Here is a 16,413-nt window from a genome sequence, read left to right on the forward strand (position 1 = left end):
ATGCAGAAGTAGTGGTAGCAAATATTTTGGTTTATCCAGGGTTTGGGGTTTTCTAGGTAAGCACGATGGAGAAACAGACACATGAATTGACAGTGAACTCTTTCACTGTCATTGTTACAATGAGGAAATATTAAAACCATTCTGGATAAGAATAAAAGTATAGACTAGAGGAGAATGATAGTGAACAAGTAGCAAAATCAATGGTTTAGAAGTCCTGAAGAGATAGAAAAAGTTTCTAGACAGCAAGAACTAGCATAAATGAGCTAGGAAAGGAGGTGGTAGTCAGAGACGTTAAGGTGATCAAGATGTTAGAGAAGATATAGTTTCTAGTGATGACCAAGGAATGTGTGGTTGAGGGAAGGAAATGTGGTTGTCAAATACAGAGAGCTCAGAATGCTGGAGTTATCTGCACCAATAATGAAGTCACCCATAGGGTGACACAAGTAGAGGTATAAAGAAAGAAAGGCCAACAGGAACTAAAGTATTCAATTAATGCAGGGAATGAATTAAGATAAATGACCTATAAATTCATGGTTGACAGCAGCACGAAGGGGTAGAGCATAATATATCCACATGACATGGCTTCAGATAAGCTGGGGCATTTTTGAAGAAGGACACACCTACCCCAAATCCTAGCCTTGAAGTACAAGAGGAATGATAGAAAACAAAAACAAAAAACAATAACCCTCACTAGAATTGGATGATTTATCCTTAATTAATGTCCAGTTCAGTTAAGGCAAGACAATACGTAGAATTTTCAGAGACAAAATTGCTGATATAATAGAGTTTTCTAATCAAAGAAGTTTGCAGAGTAGAAGGTTATCAGAAGGTGGGGGATTTGTCAACTTAGAGATATACAAAGGATGTAGGATCTGCCAGGGAAGAATAATGATGATAATGGTTGATAGAGAGGCATTGACTTCTGGTCGTACTAGAAGTAATTATGGATGTCAAGCATGGTCAGAGTCATCATGGTAGTCTCGAAGAACCCTGGGCATTGGTTCACTGGGTAGCCTTTCTATTCAAAGCACGGTACCAGGGCCAGCCGCTTTGGTATCACCTGAAAGTTTGTCAGAAATACAAAATTACAAGCTCTACCCCAGGCTTAATCAATCAGAATCTTATTCAATCTGATTGATTCTTAATCAATCAGAATCTTACTATTGTGTGTACAAAAAGGTTTAAGAAGCATTACTTTAATTATTTACCTCTAAAATATGGGGTGCCTGTTTTCTCCTCTAGCTCCTGTCAGTGAACTCACCAGAAGTTGAATATGTTGACTTCATCATGGGACTATTTCTCTTTAAAACATCATTATGAGACCACATTGGTGACCACATTACTAAACTATAACTTTCTCCGCCTTCAGATGGGGACTATTTTGTATATTATTAGTGCCTGGTGCCTAATAAAATCCCAAAAACAGACACAAAAAATTTCCTAGGTGTTGTGGAAGCCTAGAGAGCGAGAGGGACTAGGCGTGCAGGAGGAATCTCTTTTGCAGTTGGGCTGGTGATGTGGAAAATGTAGGACTGTAGGACTGGAAAAGGGAAGATTGGGTAGGTTGATAATTTGGAAAAGGTAATTAAAATATAAATTCATAAAGATGTCAAATATTTTAATTTAAAATATACACACTACACACACACACACACACAATGCCACATTTGTATGTGTATTAATTCCTTCACAGATATTCTTTTGTAGGGCCAAGGCCTTTTATCTGAGTATGAACTGGTTTCTGAGAGTTCTGCAAACATCTTCCTTGCACAAAGCATACTAAAAATGCATTGTCTAAAGATATTTATTTCTGCTGTCTTTAAAGTGAATTGTGAAGCAATCTGAGTACAGAATCTTCCTAGATTTTTGTTTTCCCTATCTTTTACAATTCTCATCTACACATAACAGCATTTTAAAAATGATTTTTTTCTAGTCCTTCCGATAAAGTTAACCTTGTCCTTTTTGCACTTATATTTTGATGGTATATAAAGTAGTTAACTAAATTGTCCAATACTAGTCTCTGGTAATATAGGGGCTTAAAAAATCCATCATCATTGGTTATAGTAATGGGCAATTTTAGTGTGTTTCTTATTTTCTCCTATAGTTAACTGTGTGATCCCTTCTCAGATTTCAGTGAACTTGCCCATCAGGTTAACCCTAGTGGATTTGGCAGTGCAGCTTACCAACTGAGAGTTCTTAGGACTTGGTGCTCTGGAATGAAGGCAGCATGCCAGGTCTTCTGTAGCAACCAGACCATTTGCCATGGCAGCTTCAAATTGAGCAAGAATTCCACAATTTCACACTTGAGTGCAGTTAAGTCTCAGGTGGATGGCAGCCAGGCTCCATAAATAACTCCCTGTTATCATTGTTCCAAAACTCAAGACTTTTAAAAGGCACTACCTACCCTAAAGGTCCAGTCCTTAATGACATGATTTGTATGACACTTGAGCAATAGCCTGAGGCTGCCAAATCAGGTAAGGACTTTCCCATAATAATATCAACCTACTCTAAGTAGATTTCAGTTGGATCATGATATGTCAACATATGAGTGATGCATGCAGGGCACTCACTTTGGTTTTTTTGAAAATATGCTTAAGTTCATTTATGAAATATTTTTGAGAAATAATTTTGTGTTTAGAGATATAATAAGCTCTAAGAGAATTCACGCTCATAGCTATTCATGCCTAGTGGTACTTACCTTCTACTTTAAAATTATTTGCCTTTCTTTCTGACCCATGAGACATAGCTCAAAAGTAATAACAAGTCTTACTCTGCCTACCATCACTTCTGATATGGTTTGGCTGTGTTCCCATCCAAATGTCATCTTGAATTGTAGCTCCCATAAATCTCACATGTTGTGAGAGGGGCCCAGTAGTAGATAATTGAATAATGGGGGTGGTTTTCCCCACACTGTTCTTGTGGTAGTGAGTAAGTCTCACGAGACCTAACGGTTTTATAAGGGGAAACCACTTTCACTTGGTTCTCATTCTGTCTTGTCTCCCTCCACGTAAGACATGCCTTTCACCTTCCGCCATGATTGTGAAGCCTCCTCAGCCACGCGGACTTGTGAGTCCATCGAACCTATTTTTCTTTATAAATTACCCAGTCTCAGGTATGTCTTTAACAGCAGTGTGAAAACGGGCTACTACAACTTCTGATAGAAAATTAGGCACATAATACACATTAGTTGAAATAATCAACTGGAGAATGTAGGCTTTTTTTTTTTTTTTGAAAGAGTCTTGCTCAGTCACACAGACTGAAGTGCAGTGGTGTAATCATAGCTCACTGTAGCCTCAATCTCCCAAGCTCAAGCAATGCTTCTGCCTCACCTTCCTGTATAGCTGGAACTACAGATGGGTGCCACCACACCTAGGTAATTTTATTTTTAATTTCATTTTTTTATTTTTACTTTTTGTAGAGATGAGATTTTGCTATGTTGCCCAGGCTGGTCTAGAACTCCTGAGCTCAAATGATCCTCCCACCTTTGCCTACCAAAGTGCTGGGATTAGAGGCTGAGCCACCATGTCCAGCTCAGAATGCAGGCTTTTTAATACAAATTCAAACTTACAAACAAACAATGAGAAGATAGGGTCAATAACCAATATATGCTCTTTTTTGTACAGCTGAGGCTCTGCCAGATTTAAAATATGAAACCGATCATATTTTACTTCTGGAACAAGAATACAGGAGATCTAAATATAAAATGACGAAAAACAAACAAACAAAAAAGTGTTAAATCTCCTAAGCAAGCGTCAAATTTTTTTAAAACATCATTCTATCAGATGCTTAAGGAACGTTATCAGAAATTAATACAAAATTTTCTAAATATTGAACACAGAAATTTTGCTATTTCTCATTTTTTGTGCCATAAGAAATATCTGATGGTTTTACAAACAATAGGCGCTTAGAAATTCAGCGTACAAAATTCATTTTCCCCCACCTATTATCAATTACAGATTTTACCCAAAAGAGGAAAAAACTTAACCAAATGATTACAATAGTGTTGAGGATTTTTTATTGTGTTTTCCACATAGATAAAAAAATAAGGCTTTTTGATGAAAAGAATCCATTACAAAGTCAAAAATCCATTACAATTATAATTGAATCTAACAAAATTTAGCTTTAAATGAGTCAAGTATTCTGCATTTGAAATTTAATATCACAAACATTCAAGATTAGTGAATTTTGGTAAGAAAAAAATACTAGAAGAAAGGAAAAGGACACCTTTTCAACAGATAGTAATTTATAAAAAATTTTTTAAAAGTGCTTTGGGAAAACACACAGTATCATTACTTAAGAAAAGTCATTTAAGGAAGACTTAAGTGCTTCAAGTGGAGTGTATTACAGACTAAAAAATGTTTTAAAATTTGCCAAGAAATTTAAGTGTTAAAAATACTCTTCTCCTTATTCAGTTTCATGTTTAAGGAAACATTTGACAGACAAGTAAACCAAAGGCAAAAAAAAGTTCACCTGCATTTTAAAATAATAAATTCTAGATCTGTAAAAGCTCTTGGTTTGTACACAGATGCCAATGCTGACCTTTATTATCTATTTCTATGTAGTTAAAAAAATACAGTAACAAATCTTTCTTCCTATCCCCCCAAAAAACTAGGGGAAATATTTTAAATTGTGAGTGTGTGAATGTAGCTATATATATCCCTAAGTGTACAAAACACACAAACATCACTTTACTTGGAAAATTATTTTCATCATACTGTAAACATCTCTTCCCCTACATCTGGACATTTTGAAATAGTCTTTGGTATTACTAGTTATTGTGCTTTGAAACAGAAACTTGCAGAATTTCTGTAGTAGTGCTACATAGATAAAGATATAAATAAGAAAAATGCACTTGGAATAAGTTACATTTAGCTGCTTTTGCATAATTTTCAAAAACTACAGTGTATGCCTAGTCACAGTTTTATGAGAAAGAATATTTCCTTTTTCACCTTAATTTTAAGGAACACTTAATCATTTTGGCTAAATATCCATTTTTGGAGTGGATCTGATGGGTTGCATGACACTAAACTTGGATGCTCTCCATTTGCTGAAAGGCACATTTTTAAGAATGGATTGTATAGAAGTTGATCCTAGAATAAAAGAAAACAACAGACATTAAATTCCAAGACTCATAGTTAAGTGATAAATATGAAAAAGATTTTATGGTTTCATTGAAGCAAACCTAATAGCAAATCTTTCTAAGGTGAGCCATGTCTGATAAACTCTTTTTGGCTTCTAGTGTAAATGCCACCTTTTAAGCCACTACTGTTCAATTAGTAAGATATTACATAATGAAGAGAGGCAGACAGAACAAGGTTTGAATCACATTTTCAAACAAGAAGTATTCCCTTGATATATCCATAAGTGACAAACTCTTAAAAACATCATAAATTATAAAAGCCAGTGTTAAGGTTTTCTAGTACTGCACAAAACAATGTTCAGGTAAGAATTGCTATGATACAGCTAAGCCTTAAACGTGTTTAAAAACAGAAGAGACCTGTTATGTATTCTCTCAATTCTAGGTTTGTGAAAAAGTGCTAAAACAGGGTAGAAAAAAATTAATCACTTCAAGTGAGAAGATATAATAATCTTTCTTCTCTCTGCCAGAAAAAAAATGACTGTTGCTAAAAGCATTATAAGAAACCCTAAATAGTAAAAAACAAGCGACTAATATTAATAATTCACAGAAGTGCTCATCTGCATATATCATGGTTCAACCAAGCAACTTAATTTTTTGTTACTAAGAGTACTTAATTCATAGATATAGTCTCATCACATGGGTAGAAACACATAATAACAAAGTTAATAAAGGGAGAGAAATTCTGATAGATAATATTAATGTACCATGTTCCACTCATTTTCCCAGATAAGCAAGTAGAGCTAAGAAAAATAGTTAAATAGATGAATTAATTGCACTGAGGTACCTTCTGGATCTCCCATATCTGCTCTCCAGTGACAACTGTCTTGTGACCTTTGTAGGTACATGCCTTCAGCTGAACGAGACCTTGAGCAGCATGAAGACATAATTCCTTCTGGATGTTGTGCCGAATTTCATGTTGAGCAGAGTATTCAAAGTACTATGGAAGGAATAGCACTGTTACTGACAAAAGCAACCCATGTGCTCAGTTGCAAAATAAATAAATAAATCAGCAACTTGTTAAATAATAAAGTCATTTCTATTTCAACAAAACAATACAATAAAAATAGTTATTAGAAACATAAGCTGAGTTTTTGTGATAGACGATACAATAGCCTTCCTTCATCAACAGGTGGTTACTTCATTAACAAGGTACTGTCTTCCTCCCGATACCAGAAGTTGGAAGTTATCAAGGAGAGTGGAGGCTATCCCAGGCATTCCTCAGAAAAGGGAATGAAGAGTTATAACAAGAACATTAATTGCCTCTCTCCCACAAGTGTTCCATCTCTCTTCTTCATCTCAATCAAAGGTGTTTTCACTAAACTAGGGACTTCAGGGTGTTCACCATGCCTCAGTTTTCTCACTAGAAAATGGGTAATTTAATAGTTCCTACCCCACAGGGTTATGAAGATAAGTGGGTTAATATGTATAATACATTTAGAACAATGACTGGCACACGGTGAGTTTTCATACATTTTAGCTATTGTTACTACTGATGCTTCTCTTTCTCCACATATCCAAGTAATTCGTCCCTTAGCAGCACTATTCCTCTCAGATGTTAACATCCCATCCATTCTCATTTCCGTGTACTCACTTCTGTTACTCAGACTCTCAGAATTTTTACTGAAACACCTAAAGCTACTTCCAATTTCTGTTCCTATCATCCAGCAATCCAATCTGCTGCCAGATAGTCTTTTAAAGCATTGGTTTGATCCCTGACTGCCCTTGCTTAAGTGAATCACTACTGTTGCTAAGATAAAGTCCACACTCCTTAATTGGTACATGAAATCTTTCTTTTTGATCTTGCATCAATCATTGCCCCAGTTATATATTATGCTTCTTTCACACAATTCTACCAATCAGAACATATGTATCTATAACTCTAAGACTTTGCTTTACAGTCTGTCCTCTGCCTGGAATACACTTTTGACCCTTTTCTGCCTGGCTAACTCCTTTTTAATCCTTCAAGAGCCAACTCAAATACTACCTTCCTTCTTTGGCTTTGCCTGAATTTGCCCTGCTGCACAAAATTACAATCTTTTCAAGGTTCCCATAGTACATCAGAGATAACTTTCCTAGCACTCTATTAGAACTGTGTGTGGTGTGTAGACCTGGCTTCCCCATAGACTGAAGTCAGGCAATTTATCGAGTCATAATACCCATCACAAATCCAATATTTCATAATATTGACATTATAAAGATAAAATAAGTTAACATAATTGATTTTCAATAATGAAATAATTAGTAGGAGCACTAATATTTGTTAAGTCCTTATTACATGCTAGGCAGGCACTGTGTTAAACTCTTTATGTGTATTAGAGTAGGCACTCTACAAACATTTGCTGAATTCACAGAGCCACATATCTTGAGTTTCCCTACTCTTAGTCTCATGCTTAATTTATCTCCGCCCACAAGCAAAACATCAGTCATTTTTATAAATAGTAGTTCTTCAGATGGAAACACTGGAACAAACTGAGTTTGGATGATGAAAATAGCATTCTAGCTATACTTGGCTAAGAAAGATAAGCCTTAAGATCTCAAAAATGGTAACAAAAGCTGTCAAGTATTTTACCCATTATTAAAATAAAAATTATAAAAAATGGAAAATATTGAAAGTACTTTGGTAACAAAAAAGAGCACATAATTGGATAACTGTGAATGTTGGAGAGACCCATTACTTAGAACGAGTAGAGAAGAGGCAAAGCAGTAAATATAATCAAGTTATAATGACTCAAACTGCATTACACTAGTAATATTGGCCAGCTTAGTCACATAACCAAAATATTTATTTTTACTTGGCATACATGAAGTTTTATGCTATAAAAATATTATCTGATCAAAAGTAGAAGGAAACATGAAAAAATGATCAAGTTATATAATATCTAAAAATTTTAGCACTCAGGGAACTAAATTTGCAAAATGGTTTAAGTGCAATGCTTGATTAAAAATAAAATGTCAAGGAAATAAAACAAAATAAAATCAATAGCTGTGTTAGGGTAACAAAAGCTGAAGTTCCTATTTAGTATATACACCAGATAATATTTATTCTTCTGCTCAAAACTCTTCAATTGTTTCTGTCAAACTCAGAATTAAGTCCAAGTTTCTTAATGGGGCCAGTTAAGCCCTACATGATCAGGTCCCTATCAATGCCCCTGACCTCATTTCCTAGTCCTCTTTGCTAGACCACTCTGCTCTAGGTACACTGGCTATCTGCTTTCTCCATGTATCTGCCTCTGGGTCTCCACTCTTGGAAATCCTTCCTCCAAGATGAACATCTTCTCCTGGAACATTCTCTCAAAGTATTCAGGCCTCCCTCTAAGGTCGCTTTTCCAAAAAGGTCTTCCCTCACCTCTTAAAATAACCACCCTACCCTAAAACACACTATTCCCTTACCTGCTATATTTTTCTTCATGCCCAAAACTACATATTTTTTTCTTTGTTCCTGTGGAACATAAGCTCCACAAGATCAGGAGCTTTGTCTTTTTACTACGGTAACAGTCAGTACAAGCTACTTTATAGGTTCTAAACAAACACTTATTGAAAGAATATGTGAATGTTTTCCCATCCCCCAGTTTCTAAAAGATAGCTATATTCTATTTAAAATGTAAACATATTTTTGATACAGAGCTATTATAAAGCTGTTATTATATTTATGAAAATGATAACAGAAAAATGGAAAAAAGCAATGTGTACAATATATCTTCAGCTTTTAAGATAAAATAAATGTAATGCTAGAAGAAGCCTAAGAGAAATTTATAGGGATTTACATTTACTGATAAGATTTTAACAAATGCAGAAATATTTCCCTTTGCTCAAAATCTTAATTTTTACAAGCATAGATCAGTGTTATTTCCAAAGAATGCAATTATTTATGTAACTATTTTTCTTCTAATATATGGAGGGTAAGAAAATTCTTAAAAAGATGCATATAGATTTATGCACATACACATATATGTACAGATATATATGTATATAGATATAGGTATAGATGTATGTCTGTCTATATGCATCCATATATATCTCCATCCTATTTCAGAATTACACCTTAACCATCCAGCAATAGATCCAGTTCACCAGCTCTGGCTTCTGGGCATCTGTATCATCTTCCCTCAGTAGATTGATTGGTTTAGGTTAATAAGGATTAGAACTAGATTAAGCTGAGCCTAATGGGTAGGAAGAAATATAGAAGAGGATGGACCAGGAGATAAACTGGCTCTTTTTTCCTAAAACTGACATCTCAAAGTTTCGTCCCATTAAAATAGGACATCATGGATATTAATTATTGCAAAAATCCTCCACACACATCTTGGACTCTACACCGAAATACCTGCAATGCCCAGAAGAGATACTCCAGGCTCTTCTCTTCATTTCACTTTCCTTCACACTCTTCTTATTCTGTTGCCATTCCCCACAGCCACCTCACTAGCTCCTACCTACTTTTTTTTTTTTTAATGTTTTCAAATGTCATCTTTCTCAGGAAAATGTGTGGACACCCAGTCTCATTCAATGCCCTTTTCTATACCCCCAGAACACTCTGAATGCTTTATCCTAAGGAACTGCTAGTTTATAGATTTCCTAAAGGAGTTAGAGTCTAAATAGCTTGAACTCATCAGAGTATCTGGCATGCAGGGCTCACTCAATGAATTTGTTGAATGAACAAATGAGAGAAATAGTCTAATCTTTCCAGGAGTTAAGTTGCAAAAGGTAAGGAAAGGAAGCTTAAAAAAACTTTGTATATAACATGTTCTCTACCCATAGGCAAGTAAATAGTAATATTTGACATTTGAATCTTAATCAGTAAAACAGTCAAAAGGTAGTAAAGCAGGTATGTCACTAATCAAGGAGAATCTTCCTCTTTTGTTGGAGAAGGAGGAACATATTGAAATAATATTGTGGCCCACAAAATTAATTTATAATGCTCTATTTTGTTATTAACACTTGATGTAATTTGTGATTCAATCCAGTTATATGTGGCCTTTATGTGTAAACTTGCAAAATCACCATGCCAATAGTCATGCAAAAGTTAAAGCATCAAAGAGCTACATAGAAGTTTCTTTTTAAAAAAAATTTCAAATGGCGTTTTTCTATTATTTTCTCATTTTCCTTTTTTTTTTTTTTTTTGATTTGTTTGTTTGTTTTTGAGACAGAGTCGCACTCTGTCACCCAGGCTGGACCGCAATTGTGTGATCTGGGCTCACTGCAACCTCCACCTCCGTGGTTCAAGCAATTCTCCAGCCTCAGCCTCCCAAGTAGCTGGGAACACAGGCATGCACCACCACGCCCGACTAATTTTTGTATTTTTAGTAGAGATGAGGTTTTACCATATTCGCCAGGCTGGCCTCGAACTCCTGGCCTCAAGTGATCCACCCACCTCAGACTCCCAAAGTGCTGGGATTACAGGCATGAGCCACTCAGCTCGGCCTCCTTTTTTTTTTTTTTTTTTTTTTAATGGTTAAGCTACTCAAATTGTTTTCAGAGCCAGAGTAAAAACCAAAAAAAATACTCATCAATATCAATTGCCAAACTCAGTCTGAAAACATTTCACACACAGCTTACCCAAGTATAAAGCTGCTGTGGGACTTCTGAAAAATAGGCAACATCTCACTTGTGCTTGTAAATGCTTTACAAGTGAAGGATTTTTAATGCAGTGCTCACCTGGTTTCCCCCAAGTCCATGACATGTATACATAATTAATGGTTTGCCTCCTTGATTGTTTTCTCCAACATCCAGACATAGAGGCTGACCAACGCTTTTAATCTAAAGGAAAATTTTCAAGTTATGAAAAGTTTTTTAATCCATGTGGTTTATATATTTTTAAAATAATTTAGAAAGTAATGTTAATGATTATAATGTAAAATCTCAAAAGCAATAAAGAAAGTATTTCAACAATTTTCTTACAACCACATAAAGGTTGGTGGCAAGGAGTATATTAATTAAAAAAGGAACAGGAAAATACTCACATATCCAGATATAACAGGATTAAGGTCTGGCACATACACCTCTGGATAAATATTGTTCAGATACCATGTAAAATTTTTACACTGAAGGCGGTGTTTTATTTCAAATCTTTTTGAAAGATCACCAAATGCTTTCTGTAGAAACATGAGGAATGAAGGGAATGCTTAATTAAAACAACATTGATAAAATACTTAAAATACTGCTATTTGTATTTCTATTTAGGTATTTTTAAAAATCCATGCTAAAAATTCAAGAGGCAATTCAACAGCCTTCATCATTCATTCAAGTAAAATCCATGCCTGCCTGTTCATTTCTGGCTTTAAAAGAGAGTCAAGACCACTTCAGTGCTCATTAAAGTACTAAAATGATGCTATTTTATTCTTCATTTGTGCCACAAACATTCCCTACAAGACAAAGATTTCTAGTAAAATGCTGTGGGCAAAGGAATGGTGGTAGGAGCATCCAAAATTGGTCCCAACTTTATACCTAAAAATGATCTGCAAAGTGAGGTGTGAGAAATCAGGTATAGACAAACAGTGCCAATACACAATGCAACTTCTATCTCTTCTCCATCAAGATCACAGAAAACCACCAGCAAGAAATAACCCATTGGGAGTAATTTTTCTAGTTTCAGGATGTTGCTTGTTCTTAATAATATCCCCAACTGAACCTTTAGTAGAAAAAGGCAATTTTCAAGTTAAATGAATTTTGCTTTCCTTTATTTTAATGTACTAAGAAAATAACTTTTTAAAAAAACCATTATTAAACTTCAAGGTATTTGATCTACAGGCAAAATATTAGAGAAAAAGTACATGTAATATCTAAATGTATGCAAAAGTAAATAATCTTATCAGTTCAACTAAAGAAAATATTTTCTTATGCCAACTTCGATGTCTTGAACCCAGGCGTTTTAGCAAAAAGTATGAGTCTTTAGGACTTCTGGCTAGCTTATTACATTTACCATGTAGATCTATGTGTCCTGTGGTAACAAACAGGTATTTGCTGACTCATGTGCCCCTTTGTGGGGGACAAGCAGAGCATAAGCTTCATTTAGTGCCCACTTGCCTGCTTAGCCAAGTACTATTGTGCAGTACACAATCTGCCCAATTTGTCTTCATGGCCTTGGGTAAAAAGATAGCAATCTAACTCAGTAGTGCTCTGAATTTGCATCCTAACAGGGAGATACTGGAGACCAGAGAAAAAGGGAAAGAGGTAACCAAATCGTTCTTCACTGCAACAGCCAAAATATTGATACCCTTGACTCCCAATAAATACTCCACCTTCCCTCACCCTGCAAATTAGCACTATCTATTTCCTACAAAGAGATGAGTACTATACACTGAAGCATGGTCTTAAACTATCTAGTTAATTTACCTTATGTAATATTATTAAGACTATTGGAACTCACTTCTAATATATTAGGTTTCATGATTCTGCAGAGCAGAATCTATTTATGGCAGGTTAATAACAAGAGTACCATATATTTGTTAGCACTTATCACTTTCTTATTTCACAGCTACTCTGGGAGAGAGACAGCATGCGTATTTCATCTCTTAAAACAGGGAAGGAGAGAAAAGAAACATGTTAAGCATGCACTCCATGTCCAGCCACCTTGCAGCCACTCTATGAAGTGTCTTCCCTGTTTTACATTCTCAAAGGCTTTGCCAAAGTAACATCTCCAGTAAGTAGTGAAACTAGAGCTTGAAAAAAAAAAAAAAAAAGGCTTGGCACTCCTGGTTTATTCTCATGCCACATTAAGACACTGTCTCTATCTCCAGTGCAAAAAGTCACTTAGAACCTTTATTTAGGTGTTATATCTCCTAAAACCAGTAAAAACAGTTCTACTTAATTTTCTTTGAGTAAAATATTGAATCAGGGCAGTAACAAAAATGAACTATCTTTCATATTAAAAACATCAAGTAGAATTCCTGATTTTTAAAAAGCAGTTTACTTAGTTTTTTTCTTAAAAAAGGAAACTTGGATTCATAAGTCATGTACTTTAAGAGTTAAAATTAAAAACCTTCTTTCAAATTTTTTGATGTTTTGTACTTGAGATTAATTGATGCAAAAGGACATGTGAACTTGTTATAGATTTTATTGCAATTTAACTACTTAACTTTAACTTACTTGTTTAACAATTTTTGCTGCATCTGTATTTCTCCTATAAAATATTTCCTTGTATTCATCCATCCAGACTTCTGCAAGGCGAACTTGGTTTCTAGCAATCACCTGAGTGCCTTTTGGAAAGCTATGAGGGCTTTTGCTGCGAAAAACATGTCCAACAACAGAGCAAGGCATAATCTCCAACTGCCCACCACATTGCCATACCTGATAATTAATGATATTTGTTTAAATTTACAGTATTTTAGAAAAATCAAAGTGTTGCTTTTAAGTTCACCTTTAAGGTATTATGAAAAACAAAATTAGAGAAGAGATTACAATATTACAAATAGTCTCTGTCCCCTGCCATTTCAACTTAAGTTCTTAAACGTAAGGAATTATTTTATTAAATGGCATAGACACTAAAGACAACAGAAGTGCATTTTCAGTAAGTTAACAAAATGGTGATTTCAGATTTTTCATAAAAATGTATTCCAGGCTTTTGTTTTTGCAAATAATTATGTAAGTTCTCTAATATGCACAGAAAACTAAAGGCTCTTATGCATTTGACTTCTGTCTGAACTACTGACATAGTCACTTCACTTAAACTAGAGTTTCTCTTCAAAGCTTGGATATAAGTGGACTCAGACCCTATTTATCTCTTGTATATTCAATTTTGTAACCAAGAAAACAATTCCAGATGGCTATTATTACCAATGATCATTGTACTGAACTTGCAAAGTAGAGGATGATTATTTAAAAATTCATGCCAATTTAGAGATAAAACGTCAAAAAAACCCTTATTTGCATTAATGCTAAATAAAATGGCAAATCATGAAATCAATGCCTTTTCACTTAAATATCTTAATAATCGACTCTGCCATAGTTACCAAAGAATCAGAAAATAAGTCATATTTAATACTATGTGCTTGTAGTACAGCAAGTGATTACAAATCTCTTTCTCTCCTTTCCTTCTTGAACAAATGAGAAGACTCAGTGATATGTTCAATTCAACAAACTGTGCTTGTGACCCAACACGTGCTAGGGGTTGGAAATACTGAAACGAATAAACAAGACCCCGCCATAAGCAGTTCAAACTTGGCTAAGATCATCACTGCCAGTATGTGATGGAGCCAGAGCCAAAACTTAAATCTTCTAACTCCTAGTTCAGTTCTTTTTCCACTACATTCCAGCCTAAGAGATGAAAAATGAATGATAAAGTTACTGCAGAAAATGAAACTCATGAAATCAAATACATAAGGTACATACGGAGTCTACCCAAAGCCTTTTTTTATATTAGCTTATAATATGTATAGAAAAAATCCAGCTCATTCAATCCAAACAGTTAAGTCCAATGTCCTTTAAAATTATTCATAAATGTTTTTCCATTCTAACTCCCTTGATGATCAACTCATTTCCTGAAGCACTAGATTTAATTATATTGATCTTGGCTGGAATTCAGTAGCTACAAGTGCATTAATTGGTGTTACTGCCTGGACACAGGAGTTTAACTGATTCCTCTTGTTACATTGGCAACAATGAATACATATATTAAGTTACATATTAAAAGAAAATATTCTTATTCCAAAATTTCCAGCAATTAAGTTTCAGAGAGCACAAAAAGTAGAGTGCACACATCTGTAATCATAGGTACCAGCTGATTAGAACACAATATATTTCATCGTTTAATATATCTGCTATATTTAATTTCCATAAACTTACTCTGAAAGACATTTCTATATTTTCACCTCCCCAGATTTCCATTTCTTCATCATAACTTCCAATATACTCAAAATATTCTTTTGATATGGAAAAAAGTCCTCCTGCAAAAGTGGGTGTTCTGAAAAATAATCCATTGTCAAATTTTGTTATAAAAACTAAACAAGATAAAACAGCATATTTTAAGAACTGAAATTAAAAAATTAAAGCCATATCACATTTTCAAAGCTTTTATTCAGATTAATAAAAACTAGGAATGCTATCTTCAAAGTCAAGATTTTTGGGGTGGGGGGAGTACTTCGTGTCCTCTCCCATTGGAGTAAACTTAAATGTCTTCTCCTAACCATGCTTTACGATTTTTAAGTAATGATTGATGAGGAAGACATAAGAGCTCACTCACTGCTACCTCTTACTCAGCAACATCATGCATAAGCAAGTACACAAATGAATGACTTTTAGATTCTCTTTATATAGAATATGTGTGTTCTTTATCAATTACCTCAGAGGCAATTGCTATAAAGCAAAGTGTGTACACATTCAATGTATGGTATAGGGTGTAAATATAAGACTCTGAGAGCAATCATCTTACTTAATTGGGTAGGTTTCATCTTTCCTTCTTTGCTTCTCATGATCAGGAAGCGACTCCCAGCCAAATGAAAGACTCCAGTCAAAATTTCCACGGTTATGGTTACTTCCATAAGGAGAAGGTTTGTTGAATTCAAACGTGTTCAGATCTATGGATGCAATATCTGGACTTACGACAGCCGTGTAGTTCTCAGCTATTCTGGCCAACAGAGGTTCTAGCCAACCATAGAAACACTCACCTGGAGGGAACAGAATTTTAATTAATTCAATAAAAACATTGAAGTTTTTTTCTTTAGTTATTTAGGTGAAGGTTTACAGAGAAATGAGAATAACAGAGTCAATTTGTGTTTTGAACATGTATATAATGGAGATTTCTTTCTTCCTCAGATTTATTGAGATATAACAAATAAAAATTCTATATATTTACAGTGTATATCATAGTGTTTATATATGTATACATTGTAAAATGATTATTGCAATCAAGTTAATTAACATATCCATCACCTTATCGGCTTATGGAGTGGGTGGTAAGAACATCTAAGATCTACTCTTAGCAATTTTTGAGTAGACAATATATTATTATTAATTACAGTCACCACGTTGTACAATAGATCTCCAGAAGGGGAGATTTTTTAAAGGTTTATTGTGATGAGATGAGGGTAGGATGAAAAAGGTGAAAAAAGATTCAGTACAGTTAGAAAAATTCCCCTACAGATGATGACCTTCTTTCTTCTACAAAAGATGCAAAATAACACCAGTGTATTTAAAGTTTAGATGATGTGTTAAAATGGCCTATGAGTCAAAGGTAGCTTTTTGCTGTTCCACATTACCTGGCCCTAAATGTGTTCTGATTTATTTAAACTCGTATCTCCCTGAATAAGGTACAGTAATTGAAATTTTCATTTATCTGACTG

At 34.6% G+C, this 16,413-nt stretch overlaps 1 protein-coding gene across 2 annotated transcripts in view; it reads right to left on the reverse strand.

Annotated features, from left to right (window-relative positions):
• Positions 1 to 3,998: 3,998 nt before the first annotated feature.
• GALNT3 (polypeptide N-acetylgalactosaminyltransferase 3) overlaps positions 3,999 to 16,413 on the reverse strand; it is a 47,441-nt gene continuing 35,026 nt past the window's right edge. For both annotated transcript variants that reach the window (XM_019022844.3, XM_055380249.2), the window contains exons 5-11: positions 15,504 to 15,738; positions 14,918 to 15,035; positions 13,223 to 13,423; positions 11,098 to 11,229; positions 10,793 to 10,894; positions 5,925 to 6,077; positions 3,999 to 5,090 (exon numbers count right to left, since the gene is read on the reverse strand). In XM_019022844.3, coding sequence (XP_018878389.1) covers positions 4,968 to 5,090; positions 5,925 to 6,077; positions 10,793 to 10,894; positions 11,098 to 11,229; positions 13,223 to 13,423; positions 14,918 to 15,035; positions 15,504 to 15,738 — 1,064 coding nt within the window. In that variant the 3' untranslated portion in view covers positions 3,999 to 4,967. The remainder of the gene's footprint in view (positions 5,091 to 5,924; positions 6,078 to 10,792; positions 10,895 to 11,097; positions 11,230 to 13,222; positions 13,424 to 14,917; positions 15,036 to 15,503; positions 15,739 to 16,413) is intronic.

The sequence above is a fragment of the Gorilla gorilla genome, chromosome 11, assembly GCF_029281585.2.
Source record: "Gorilla gorilla gorilla isolate KB3781 chromosome 11, NHGRI_mGorGor1-v2.1_pri, whole genome shotgun sequence".
Lineage (NCBI taxonomy): Eukaryota > Metazoa > Chordata > Mammalia > Primates > Hominidae > Gorilla > Gorilla gorilla.